Source organism: Daphnia pulex, chromosome 1, assembly GCF_021134715.1.
Source record: "Daphnia pulex isolate KAP4 chromosome 1, ASM2113471v1".
Classification (NCBI taxonomy): domain Eukaryota; kingdom Metazoa; phylum Arthropoda; class Branchiopoda; order Diplostraca; family Daphniidae; genus Daphnia; species Daphnia pulex.
Genome location: NC_060017.1, coordinates 2,881,562 through 2,894,865, shown reverse-complemented (window position 1 = coordinate 2,894,865; position 13,304 = coordinate 2,881,562). Strand labels below are relative to the sequence as shown.

Below are 13,304 nucleotides of genomic sequence, written 5' to 3'. Positions count from 1 at the left end.
ACTTTACGGTTTTTCGGACACGCCTATGCATAATATAGCCTATGCATAACCTTCAATAAAGTTAACCAGTTGACACATGTTCGTACATGTAGTTGAAATTGAAATTAAGATCAGACAAAAATTATTAGTTTCTGTCGGTCTAGTCTATTTCGTTTTTTTTCCTCCCTCCTAAAGAAAGAGGATAAAATAAGAAAACGGGCGAGGAGAAGAAGAGAAGATGTGAATCATACAAATTTATGAAATAATCACATCAATAAATTCACTTGATTTATATTTCCATGCGAGCGCAAAGCACTACAACTATATCAATTGCTTTTTCAACTGAATTTACTAATATTAAGCTAAGGATCGGGAATGGAAACGGAAATTGATGACAGCATTGGTCTGTTTATTTCCAAGGAATCTCAAGAACATGTTATTCATTCCTTTACAATTAATTCATTATTAATTATTTATCGCCTTAAACTTCGGTACCTTACACCTTAGTTCATGGACATCGGTTAATATGCGAATAATAGAAACTTCTCGCTTGTCCGTAGATTTGAAAAGCGCTTAACAAGAGTTAAAACTACTTGCTTGAGAGCAAATCGGAGTTGACCGAGATGTAGTAGTTACTGTAGAAGTAGTTGTTGTCGTGTAACCATAATACAGGAAATATTTTGGATCGCCTACAATCATCGGCCGACGAAAGTATGGATTGTAGTTGTTAGAGAAAGGACGTTGGCCGATTGTGGACCGAAGTTCGTATGATGGAAAATCAGGACGCCAGTTTGCAAGCTGAGGATCAGGTTTACGTTCTTTCCTGATTACATATGGCATCTCGGAAACAATTGTGGCTTCAACTCTGTTAAACAAAAAAAAAGCTAAATCTAACAAATCTTTTGAATTAATGTTACTTTTGATTACTTACTCGTTTACAGGAGAAGGTTCAATATTTTCCTCGTCCTCTTCAAGAGCTCTTTTTTTTCGACCAGTAGTATTACAGGTTGCAGCGGTCGATACAGTGCATGTCGTGGTTGTTGTGGTTGTCGTCGTAGTTGTTGTTGTTGGTAAAGAACCGAATAAAAAGCGTTTGTCATAAGCTAAATTTGGGGTCCGGCTATCAGAGATTGGATAGTAGTTTGGGTATTGATAGGATAGGTTTGGATAAAAACTGTCGTAAATGTAAGGCTGATGTTGAGCCTTTCCTTGACCTATCACAACGTAAACAGAAAACAAGAAAATGAAGAAACGCATCTTGTTTTGAAGAAGTTTTTCTTAGTAAATTGAGAATGAATTGCAGTAATCTACATAGTATTAGAAATGTTGGCCAAATGACCACGATACCTTAGCCACGGCCCAGCTGCTGAAGTGTGATCTGTGGTGCACTTTCCACCCACTTTCTTTTTTGCCATTGCCAAATTAACATCTTCTCTATAGATCTTATCTATAGATCTTATCTATAGATCTTATCTATAGATCTTTTCTATAGATCTTCTCTATAGATCTAGCCACTCCATGGCTTAAAGGCTCTCGGTTCTCCAGCAATTGAAGACGCAGCTAGACTTGGGATCTACGTCAACAGTAACTTTGGTGGGATCCCCTGGGGCTTGATAGATTTCCTGGCGTGGATCGAATCCACGAGCAGGCCCCTTATCCGCAAACGGGTGGCATCGGGTTAGCATCTGTTGACTTTTAAAAGTTAAATGAAAATTCTTATTCAAGTTTCGAAGTCCGCGGGACACAATCTAAATTAAGTTCCAGCAAGGGCCAGGGCAGCTGCTATTTCTGGAGATGTGTATGGCAGGCATAGCATCGTTACGAGCAGTAAACTTTCGATTTTTCTGGACACGAGACCAAAGCCCGACGAAGTGTTTTCGACTAATTGAAAAATTAATTGTTTTCTTCAAACTACATTAAAACGAAGCTTTAGACTGTGTTACACTTACCCAGAATAAAGATGGGCAATAGATTAAGTGTCCCTTTGCTTGAGAAACCTCAAACATGGTGTTCCAACTTCCAACCATCAGCTTAATAAATGACTGTGGAAGCCGAAAGAAAAGAAGATAAGAAGATATTGATGGTTTGCACTGAATGGCATTACCACACCTACTTGAAGAAAAAATAACAAGCATAAATGAAAAAGTTTTCTTAATATTTCATTATAATTTACCAGATGGTTTTTTAATATTAGCAGGAGTCCCAAAAATCATCCACACAGACCACACTCGGTTTGTAATTCAAGAACTATATAGCTTGGTAACACAGGGATTTCCAATCTAAGAAACAAAGTCAGTATTATTAATTAATAATTAACATTTTGTTTTGCACCATTTCAACATAAACAAACCTTTTTTCTGTTACATTTTTCTGTTACATTGCATCAGTCATCTCATCCAGATCAAGTAATTTGCATATGGGAAGTGGGAAATCTGCATTTATATGAGGCTGCTGGATATTCGTTAAACTGCTTCTAAAATCTCGAACTTGAACCTGGATAGGGTACGTTACATCACATATAAATCTGTGTTTAGATGACCGCTAAGCGAAACTTGTGATGGAGCATTCCGGCGGAGAGTTCATCGTTGCCTGCCCTGGACCTTGTCCGGCTATCCCGAAACCAATTTTGGCAGCTCCAGTTACTGCTCCCATGACATGTCCAACTTGCAGGCTCTATTTCCTTTGGGCTAATAATCACAAATAATCACTTAACATGGCAGTACACTGTAGACAGTACAATCAGTCACAGCATTGTTGTTTTTAAAAAGTCCCCCTAGCGGTGCAGAAGCAAAAGCAGAGCGAAAGTTTTTTATAAAAAAATTGGGGTGCAATAAATTTTTTCCTTATACTGAGCAATAGCTAGCCTGTTAATTTTTAAATAAAAATCCCAAAAAATTATGATTTCTAGAAGACCGTAACTTCACGTTTCATCGTTTGTGTACCGTAGGTATTTGTACTGACAGAGACATACATTACCCAACTTTCCACTTTACCGTAGACGACTAAACGCTTCAAATAAAAGCGTCTGCTGTCGTCGGTCGTGAAGTGGCCTGAGGAAAAAAGCCTCGCAGGGATGTTGAAAGTTGAATTCCTCAAAAAATAATTGTCGTCTTTCAGTTTATTTTCGTCTACGTAGTGTCTTTTCACTGCTTGCTTTGCAGTAGCTAATGTATCAGTGGCAGTGAAGTTTGGGCTTGTTTTCAATTTTAGCTTAGAAATGTTGTCACCAAGATCTGTCAACGTTAAGTCGTTTCGTTTCATTGTGTTTACCACACTTGTAATATTCTGTGTCATGTTGGGACTAAAACTCATGGGTAATACCAAGCTTACAGTTTTCTTTTTAATATTTAAAAAATAATCAAAATATGTTTGTTGACTATCCTCAATTACAGTTAATCTTCCAGAACCTAGTATTTATACTGTGTCAGATGAGAGCAAAGCTGTGTCCTCACAATCTAGACAACTCAGAGCTCAGGTATTACTACTGCAGATTGCAGAAGAATCAGTGATTGTATTTTGATAATATGGTGCTTATTTTTTTTTAGATTGGTAGACTTAAACTTCTACTGGCAAAAAACGGAATTGCCAATCCATACGAAAACCTTGAGAGTTTGCCAACTATTTACGCAATCACTCCTACCCATACTAGACCATTACAGAAAGCAGAGCTTACTAGGTTGATTGTATCACAGTGAATAATTGTGTTGTGTATATTTAACGAGACTTTTTTTGTCTCTCTTCCTTACAGAATATCTCAGACATTTCTGCTTGTTCCAAATTTTCACTGGATCGTTGTTGAAGATTCAGAAACAAAAACTCCTTTAGTTACTAATTTGTTGGCTCAATCTGGTCTGATGTATACACATCTTAATGCAGAAACTCCAAAAGAATGGAAATTGCTCTTAGATGTAAGTTGAATCAAGTTTTCATCAGCCAGGATGTGCTGCCACCTATTAACTATGAGCTATATTTCTTTTTATAGGATCCTCAATGGAAGAAACCCCGCGGAGTCAAGCAACGAAACGCGGCTCTACAATGGCTTCGAAATCACGCGGATCCACGGAAACCCGCCGTCGTCTTTTTTGCTGATGATGACAATACCTACAGTCTGGAACTTTTTGAGGAGGTTTGTATGATTGACCTCTTGGCCAAGCCACAAGAACAGTTTTTTTTTTTGTTTCATTGTGTCTTCAATTCACAGTTATATCATACATGGAAGTAACCATTGTTTTGTTTTTTGTTTTGTTTTACAGATGCGAACAACCAAGAAGGTGTCCGTTTGGCCAGTTGGTCTAGTAGGAAGTGTGCGATTCGAGAGGCCGATACTGGACGAGCATGGTAAAGTAGCTAATTGGTCAACAGGCTGGAGACCCGAACGTCCATTTGCCATTGATATGGCGGGTTTCGCCATCAATTTGAAGTAAGGTTTTACCGTGTATGCTTCTCAGGTTTCGTTATCTAATTTAATTTTCTTTTAGATTATTGCTGGATAATCCTCAAGCTGAATTTTCATTTGACGCCCCTAGAGGCTACCAAGAATCCACTATCTTGGCCGCAGTTGTTACGAAAGATGAGCTGGAACCTAAAGCGAGCAAGTGCACTAAGGTAACCCTTGAATACGTCCATTTTTTCCCCAATTTACTTGTTTTCTCATTGCGCGACACGTTTTCTCATGCTAATTCTAGGTTTACGTGTGGCACACTCGTACTGAAAACCCAAAACTGGACGACCTTAAAGGAAAAGTTCCAGGCATGATCGTCGATTGGACAGTTGAAGTTTAAAGTCTAATTGATTGTTTGTACTTGTTGATCTTTGCCAATTCTGTATCCGCTTGGATTGCCTTTCCATGTTTTTTAACTCTAAAAATGTATTTTTTTTTTTAATTCACGAAAGTATTATGAGAAGATATTCCATTAATAATAAAAACTAAGAAAAAGTGCAAAACTAAAGGTCTGTTATATAATAAGAGGTGTATTTTTTTTTATTCAAGAAATATTTTGGGAGAAATAAGAGAGAAAAGGATTACCATCGTTATATGAGACGACAAGTTGTGCACAGTGCTGTAAGAGTCATGTAATTAATCAGAGAAAAACAGGGTGAGGTACAAAATGAAAAATATGTGTTTTTCAAATGCCATACTTGGAATAGGAAGATTCCTAGAATGTTAAGAGACAAAAAAATGTCCAAGTGCAGCAACTCTTATAGACATTCATAAATGAAAATTATATTTTTTTTAACGTGCGATTGATATTTTTCGAATTTAAATAGCTTTCCGTTACTTTTTTTTGCCATTTTCTTCTACTTAAAAAAGACCAGGTGGGCTATTTGGGATCTATCAACTTAGCTTCTCACTCGAGTGCTCCGTTTGGGGGGTAGTAGCAGTTAGATGGGGCTAGGGAGGAGCTAGCAACTATAAAAGTGTTGGTGAGATATTTGAGGAGTGTGACTAGGGATGACTCAGAGACAGAAGTGTGAGGTGGTTATGATGGAAAATTGTCATTAAAAAGTATTGAAGAAAAGGAAAAACACACACGCACATACATACACAAGTACACGATGGTAACTACTAATTTGATGGATTGGAAACTTAAACAAAGTACGAAACAGACACACGATATATCGGCGAAAAAGGCAACATCATCATCAGATTGGGTGGGGGTGATATAGAATTCGAGTACGTTCGTGGGATATTATATGAATTCACGCAATTTTCTTAGAGTCGATCAAGATTTTTAAGAATTTTCAAAGAACATCTGTCTACCATATGCGCCAAAAGAATTCTATAAATCATTGCATAAATAATGGAATGTTTTTTTTTTGTTTCCTTTCTTTTATCAACTTGTCTCTAGTGCTACAGTAAAAGTTTCTTTTTTAAGAGGCGTCTGGCACCTGCAAACAAACGAACGCGAAAGCATCGCAGTAACAGACACTGGAAAGTGTCACATTTTTCCGCCTCTTTCTTCCAACATCCAAGTCTCTCTCTCTCTCTCTTTTCTCCTATTCTTTCTGAATATTGAAGAGAAGAACTCGGGAGAACTGGCTAAAGTGATTCTCTGTGTTTGTTTGGTTTTTGTTTGTTCGTCTCCTTCTCTTAAGAAAGCTCAATAAGGAAATGACGTTGATATGACTCCGTTATATGATAAGAAAAGAAAAAGCAAGAAGGATAATATATGTGGCTTGCAAAAGGCAGCCGGCCAAGGCACAGGATTAGGGTTCTTGTTTGTTTTTGTTGTTTTAAAATCAAATCTATCCGTCGATCATTAATTAACGAAAGATTTGGGTTAAGGGGAAAAGAGGAGATTAGCCAAAGTTTTGGTTATGGGAATAGAGCCTTGGAACACGTTTTAAATGTCGATAAGGCTTTTTGGGTTGTTATGACAATGAAAGCGAGAAAAAAGTTGATGAAAAGGGCGGCCTTTTTTTTTGTTGTTTTGCTATTTTACTTTGTACAGCTGCCAGCTAGTATAATATATGTAGTAGTTGTAAGCTAGTAGTAGTAGTATACGTAGTCCAGCAGAGTAGTTGCATGCCGAGGTGTGATATTTTATTCACACAAAGACAGTCAAGAGACGAGCCTTTATCAAGTTTACTCCAAGTGCTCGAGGAAGTTTGGCGTCCGGAAGTATTCTGGAACTTGTTCGTCGAGACGGGCGATGATCTTGTAAATAGCTTTTTTCCAGCTAGGCTCAGAGTCTTTTCCTGCTTGGATAGCCTTGAAGAATTCACGCAATGTCTCCGAAACAACGAAAACAAAAGGCGCCGGAACCTGGAATTGTCAAGAAGAAAAAGAAACAAATTTAATTTTTGTAATAAATCGTAGACACCGATTGAAATGTTGTTATAACAGGCTGAAATCCTTACCTCAATGTGGTTGTTGCGATTGTAATGGAGATTGAGGGCGCGGAAGAGTTCCGAGTCGGGCGACACATGGATGTCATCGGCGTTGACCACTCCCTCGCTTAATAATTGGCGGCTGTACTTCTCCATTTGGATGTAATAGAATTCCCTGTGGATATGCAAATGAGTAAAATTGCAATTATAATCGTGCAAATGGTCAAGTTCATAATAGGAAACGACAAATGGAAATTTCTCCCCACCTACTCAACACACACACACACAAAAAACAGGCCTCTAACTCAATCTCACACACTCTCAGCCCTGTCACTTAGCAATGCAAAGGAACAACAGAGAATTAGTGATGGAAAATCCGAAGAAGAAGGAGCAAAAAAAAAAGTGCGCTCAGTAACGTGCCAGCTGTGCTAATTGATGCCACCCCTATACTACTTAGTTCTGTCCGCCTATGCGGAAAGGTAAACCCAATGCCGACGGGCTGTCCATTGCATAATGCAAATGGCACTCTATTCCCTAGTCATGAGATGTATACACACCAATCCGCAGCTGCAGCACATGCTTCGCCTGGTTTTCCTATCCATTTTGCAAAGATTCGTTCATCCAACCATGGATCAAACAACCTCCAGTCCTCCCACCGAAAAAAAAAACGACGCCAATGTAATGGCCAAGTTAGAATTGCGCGTCGAATTTCCACCTAACTCGGCCCCTCGTGTCTTTGCACAGCCACGACCACCTGACATTGTCTACACACGCATCTCGCTGATTTTATCAAATATTACAACCATCAATCCTTTCCCACTGCTATCACATTCTAACTCAAATTCATTAGGGACTCGCTTAAGTGCTGCAGGATCGCCCTTCCAAGTTTCTACGCGTACGTAATGGACGCTCGATTCTTCTTATGTTTTTATGGTTTTTTTTTTTTAAGGAAGGAAGTAAGAGAGGGATCTATGGTTCTTTTGCTTTCTCTGCGGCACGGGATAGTCTAATTAGAATGATTCCTTCTAACCACTCTATCCGTGAAGGCGGGCATTTCTACAGCGAAGGAGGAATTTTAAGGTGGGCCCGCGCACACGCACTCGACTACTATTTGAAAACAAATGTAAAGAGTGGGAACAAAAAATTATATGGTGGGGAGCCAGAATGGATTAATGATAACCCACTCTTTGAATTTTTACGGGTGAAAGACGGGAGGAGTTACAATTTACAATCCCGAATCATTTTTCTGTTTTTGGTTTCAAATTTCCCATTCACGAATCAGGCGGAAGGAGGAGGAAAGTTGCGGAACTCCGCCCTCGACATGCAGACAGTGTGTGCATGTTTGCGCTTTATCGTCGGTTTATTATATTCTTGGAATTTTCTCTTGTCGAAAGGAGTTATAGTTTAAAGGAAGACGGAGCCAAAGCCAAAAGTTGGTGTTTTGAAGCTGCTCGATCGAGAAAAAAAGCGCAGAGGGAATATGCAGCAGGAGCGGTGGTGGTGGTGGTGAATTCACGCCGGAGAATTCAGCTTTTCGCGTCTTTATGTGCATATGCAAGTGGCGGAGATGTGGCTGTGTCTGTTTTTGGCTCAGACGCTAGGTTAGACGCTCATGGCTTCGTCAAGTAGTGGTCCGAGATATTTGGCTGGTTGGATTGCTTTAAAGCTCAATTATGAAGTTGGGGATTCGCGACTTCTGGCAGTTTGTGCAGAGGGATCGAATGGAGAGAGCAAGAAGGGCTTGTCCATTAGCTCTAGGGGAAAATAAGAGAAGGGAGCAGCTTTCAACGGGGTTAGAGAGAGAGAAAAGGAGCCACGAGACACGCTGCTTGACAGTGCATAATGTTCTAATGAACGTGCTGATTCCCCCCGAGATGTTGGCCAAGCACAGGGCAAGAGCCAAGAGGGATCCAGATCATATAGAGCAGCAGCGCTGCTGCAACTGTTGTACATTTATGCTGCTGCTGCTGCATACGTACAACATGTTGTAGCTATACATTCGTGCGAATTGGATCAATCTGCGCTGGTTGGCGAATGGGTTACGCGGTACGCTGTTTAACATGGACCACAACCATAGAGCGACCGAAAGGAGCCGCTGTCCCGGTCAAGCCAACAGCTTTGGCTGAACTCTGCTCTTTGTACCCGGCGACGACTCCTTTCTGTTCGCTTTTCATTAATTCTAGAAATGAATCGACTCTTGGCCAGCACCACGACGCTCTCTCACCCTCCACCTCCCCTTCCGTAATCATTTGCCTTCCTTGCCCTGCTGCACCCACCACCATCCATCCTTGTCTTCCAATTCTCCTATTATATACACTTCTGCCCATCAAAGGCAAACAGGCAAGCAGCTGGCTCCGGTTACCCAATGCGATTCTTATCGCGACGCCCGCATGGACGCAACATCCGCTCAAGATTTTTACCGAACATCGTGCGAAAAAGAATAAAATTGTGAAAACTTCCAGCACAGAGAAAGAAAAAAATCGAAGGCTTTTTCGACAGGAAATTTCATCGTAGACGGAAACCCCCCCCAACAGACAAGAGAACAATAATAAAAAAGGAGGAGGAGAAGAAGAAGAAACAGGGTGGAAAAAAGTTATATAATCGTCAAAAGGGAGGCGAAACTAACCGGAAGTTGGAGAACCATTTGACGAGCTGTGCGGTATTGTTCTTGTTGAAGTTGACATCGGGGAAGAACGTCTTGAGGACGGACGAGCTGGGATAGCGGCACCAAAAGAACATCAATTTGGCCTTGCGCAGATGCATGGGCGTCAGCGTCGACGATTGGTGGACGCTGCCGTAAGGGCTGGCTCCATCCGACGACTCAGAGTGACGGTCCGTGTTGTCGTGGTGGTGGTGTCCGCCGCTGTGGTGATGACTGCGATGGTGGTGGTGGCTGTGGTGGCTGGCCAACAGAGCCGGATGAAGAAGCGAGGCCGAGGTCGACGGAGAGGTCAGGTCCAGTTCGGCCAAACCGGGGCTCTTGCAGCTCCGCTGAGAGGATGATCCGGCGGCGGCGGCGGCGGCGGCTTGGGCCTGTTGGGCTCCGGCGGCGGCGGCTGCGGCGGCGGCAGCGAAATATGCCGAGTAGTTGGAGAAAAGACTCGGATGGTGGAGCAGTGGTGGCGGGCCACCAGCCTGTGATGCGGGCTGAGATGATTGCACAGCGTAGCGCTGCTGCTGCTGCTGTTGTTGGCTGGGAGGCGTCGGGCTGCGCGACGGTGGAGGCGAGTGAGCGCTAGAACTGTGATTGATCAATGAAATTTCTAGCGGCGAGAGACGCGTTTCGGCGTTGTCGCGATGTCCAGGCGCCGGACTCGAATTCCTCTCGGACGACGTCGTCTTGTTGTTGTTGTTGCTGGTGGCGGGGGTAAAGCGACGCTTCTTGGGCGAGACGACCAAGCTGAGGGCCTCGTTCTGTTCAGCGGCATCGGCGTCGATGGCGTCTTGTTCTTCCTGTTGCTGCTGCTGCTGCTGGGTGAACTGCTGGCCGATGTTGGCCAAACCGGCGGCAGCGGCGGCTGCGGCGGCGGCTGCGGCAGCCGGATGGATTCCAGCTCCAATGGAGTTGACAATGTGGTTGAGAGCGGAATTGGGAGACTGCTGTTGAGGGAAGAGATGATGCGGAAGTGGGCCGTAGGGCGTCCGCAAGAACGGAGTCGACGTCAAACCGAGGGCGGCCAAATCGCCGTTTCGCAGTCCGCGGTCGATAACGCGGCCTCGTTGCAATTTGCTCAATTCAGATTCTTCGCCGGCAACAGAGTTGGCCGACGATTTCTGGCTGTTGGCGATGACGTGATGACGGGAGCGCTGCTGTTGCTGCTGGGCGGCGGCAAAGCGGGACAGAGTGTTGTCCACCAACTGGGCCAAAGACGAGGCCAATTCCGATTTCAACATTTCAGCCAAACCTTCAAGTTCCGTGTTGTTGGGCGAGGAGACCGGCTCCTTTGGGGTGTTGGTCATTTGTTGAACGGGCTGCTGGGCCGTCGGCAATGGCTGTTGCTGCTGCATCTGCTGGACGGCGGATTTGATAGGCGCTTGCTGGCGTTGCTGCTGTTGCTCCATGAGCATGCGACGGGTGGCGTCCAGGTAGGCCGCATGAGCCTGGGAGACGTGACTCAGATCGCTGTTTGACATATTGGAACGCATACCGAAATTGATGGGCTGATGGAGGGCGTTGCGGGAGCGGCCGGCGTCGTCTCGCACAGGCCGGCGGATTTGCTGCTGCTGCTGCTGGGCCGGCTCGCTGCTGGATTTCTCGGCCCGTTGGTGCTGCTGCTGCTGCTGGAGTGCGGCGAAGCGCTGCTGGTGGAGCGAAGCGATGCGCTCCTGAAGGGATCGAATGGGATCGTGCTGTTGTTGCTGCTGCATCTGCATCATGTCGCGCTGCTGTTGCTGCTGGGCAGAGCTGGAGCGAGAGGAAGCTTGGGCGCGGGCCATGCTGAGTTCGTGCTGCTCCTCTGAAAGTGAATCGTTGCGATCATCCGTTGTCTCGTCGTCCTCCTCTTCTCCCTCAGAGGTGAATTTGTGTCCGTGCTGCTGGGGCTGGTAGAGTTTGCGCTTCTTGCAGCCGTTGATTGCAGCCGGGGTCGAGGTGCGCATCGTCGACACGATCGACTCGACGCGGGCCCGTTTGTTCTTCTCTTCTTCTTCCTCCTCCTCGTCGTCTTCCTCTTCTTCCTCGGGACCCGAATGGCCGGCCGATTCTTTTTTCAATTCCTCAATTTCGTCGTCGATGTCGTCGAGATCGACTTCGGCGGCGGCGGCTGCTTCGACGTCGGAAGAGCTGGAATCGTGTCGAGGTCGGCGGACGCCGCGAGCCGGTGATGTGGCGGGAGTCAACGGAGTGGCCGTGCCTTGGTGGTGGTCGGCGCTCTGTTGTTGCTGTTGTTGTTGCTGCTGTTGCTGGAGAACGTGACGGAGGAACCAGGCAGAGTCCTCGTTGCCGCTGTCTGGGCTGTCCGGACTGCGCCGGATGACAGAGGTGGCAACGGCCACGGACTGTGCGCTACTGCCACCACCACCGGACGTCGACGACGATGAGGAGGGGGAGTGGCTGAGCGCCACTTTGCCCGTCACTTGAATGCTGTCGTGTCCGACGACGTGCGACAGCTCAGAGCTGCTGCGCTGCTGATCTAACAGGTCGCCCACCATGGCCGACGATGGATTATTGGCAGCTTTGGCCAAAAACGACAGCGAATAACCTCCTTGCGAGGAGGGGTGCTCCAATAGCGCCATCAAAAATACCGGAATAGTCGAGTGGAAATGCAACTCACGTTTTGGGTTTGGTTTGTTTGTCTCAGAATTCGGATCCTTATTGTTCCGCGGTGCTCGTCGAAGAATTCAGTTGTCGAATGTTGAACACGCAATTTTCACGCACGGTGGCAACTAATGAGAAATAGTCAACGTTCCTTCTTGGAGGGAAGATCAAGAGAAAAATAGTCAAAGTCTGTCAATGTGTAGAGTTGTGTGTGTGATGTGAAATTTCGGCAGAGTCCAGTACGGAGCACGGAAATGACCAAAATCAAAAAGTACAAAGTCAGAGAGCGTTTGGGAGTCGGATCGTCTCGGCGACAGACCTCTCGAGACGAAGCCTTGGCAGTGACTGAAGTCGTTTGCCTTGAGTCGCTCTACTAAAAAGGGCTGCCCAGGATATAGGAGCAGGAGCAGGAGGAGGAGGAGGAGGTGGTTGGTGGGGTGAGGCGGAGAGGGAAGAAAGGGAGGATTGAGATGGCCCCAGTATAATCAAGAGAGGGACGGACCAAGAGGGGAGGAGGGGTTCTACAATGAGCGAGCGAGAGAGAGAGAAACGGGCAGCTGGCGTCGCCAGGTGAAGGCAGAAAGGCTCGAGAGAGAGAGAGAGAGAGAGAAGGGATAGGAGCGCGCCAACGGGATGGCAAGGAAGGCGGCAACCGACTGAAGGTTTCAACTGCGTCTGTAGGAGAGTGGCTTATCTTATTGAGGATAGGATATATAAGGGGGGAGTCGCGCACGATGCCAAGCCAAGCGTCTCCAAGCCCAGCCTACTCCTATCCACCACCACCTACCACCGCCACCCTCTTACATGCAAGCTCCCATGTTTGTCTTTCGACTTGAAGCGAGCGGCCACCACCTTCTCCCCGCAAGACCACCCAACCCTACCACCACAAAAACATAATGAAATAAAGTTGGGAGAAAAGACAGCAACAACAACACAAACAGAAAAAGAAAAAAAGAAATGGACAAAATTTGAAATTGTCCAAAAATTTCGACGGGCTCCGCCCGCGACAGGATGCCGCAAGACATTAGAACCGGCCCTGCCATTGGGTCTCGAAAGCTCGCAAGGAGGTGGGCAAAGTCACGCTCAGATGCTCACCGACCGCTGCGGCCAGCTCTGCTATAGTCGATAGGGCGGGAGTGTTGTTGAACTTGGCTGCATTTACTTACAGACCGAGTCGAATAAAAGATAAAGTCAAGACTTTGTCTACACGATTTCGATTTCGGTCATTCATTGTTTG

General features: G+C 45.0%; 2 protein-coding genes and 1 long non-coding RNA gene across 10 annotated transcripts; 1 reads left to right on the top strand and 2 right to left on the bottom strand.

The window, feature by feature from the left end:
* Nucleotides 1–367: 367 nt before the first annotated feature.
* LOC124192535 lies at nt 368–3,013 on the bottom strand. Of its 8 annotated transcripts, none has more exons than XR_006873735.1 (7): nt 2,956–3,013; nt 2,330–2,666; nt 2,153–2,258; nt 1,929–2,088; nt 1,327–1,860; nt 911–1,193; nt 368–844 (listed from the first exon to the last, which is right to left on the bottom strand). It is a non-coding gene; the product is annotated as an uncharacterized LOC124192535 (long non-coding RNA). The 8 variants fall into 8 exon arrangements; XR_006873739.1 differs by lacking the exon at nt 2,956–3,013 and adding an exon at nt 2,089–2,091 and having other exon boundaries at nt 1,929–2,021; nt 2,330–2,949; XR_006873741.1 differs by lacking the exon at nt 2,956–3,013 and having other exon boundaries at nt 1,327–1,664; nt 1,725–1,860; nt 2,330–2,949.
* A 146-nt stretch (nt 3,014–3,159) lies between these two features.
* On the top strand, nt 3,160–4,866 carry LOC124192513 (galactosylgalactosylxylosylprotein 3-beta-glucuronosyltransferase I-like). The gene is made up of 8 exons (XM_046585876.1): nt 3,160–3,293; nt 3,372–3,454; nt 3,525–3,655; nt 3,728–3,887; nt 3,962–4,105; nt 4,233–4,399; nt 4,458–4,584; nt 4,665–4,866. Exons 1-8 carry the CDS (start codon nt 3,197–3,199, stop codon nt 4,758–4,760), a joined length of 1,005 nt encoding a protein of 334 aa, XP_046441832.1. The 5' UTR covers nt 3,160–3,196; the 3' UTR covers nt 4,761–4,866.
* A 68-nt stretch (nt 4,867–4,934) lies between these two features.
* Nucleotides 4,935–12,917, bottom strand: LOC124192481 (homeobox protein prospero-like). The gene is made up of 3 exons (XM_046585831.1): nt 9,437–12,917; nt 6,841–6,985; nt 4,935–6,745 (listed from the first exon to the last, which is right to left on the bottom strand). Exons 1-3 carry the CDS (start codon nt 12,043–12,045, stop codon nt 6,566–6,568), a joined length of 2,934 nt encoding a protein of 977 aa, XP_046441787.1. The 5' UTR covers nt 12,046–12,917; the 3' UTR covers nt 4,935–6,565.
* Nucleotides 12,918–13,304: the final 387 nt, after the last annotated feature.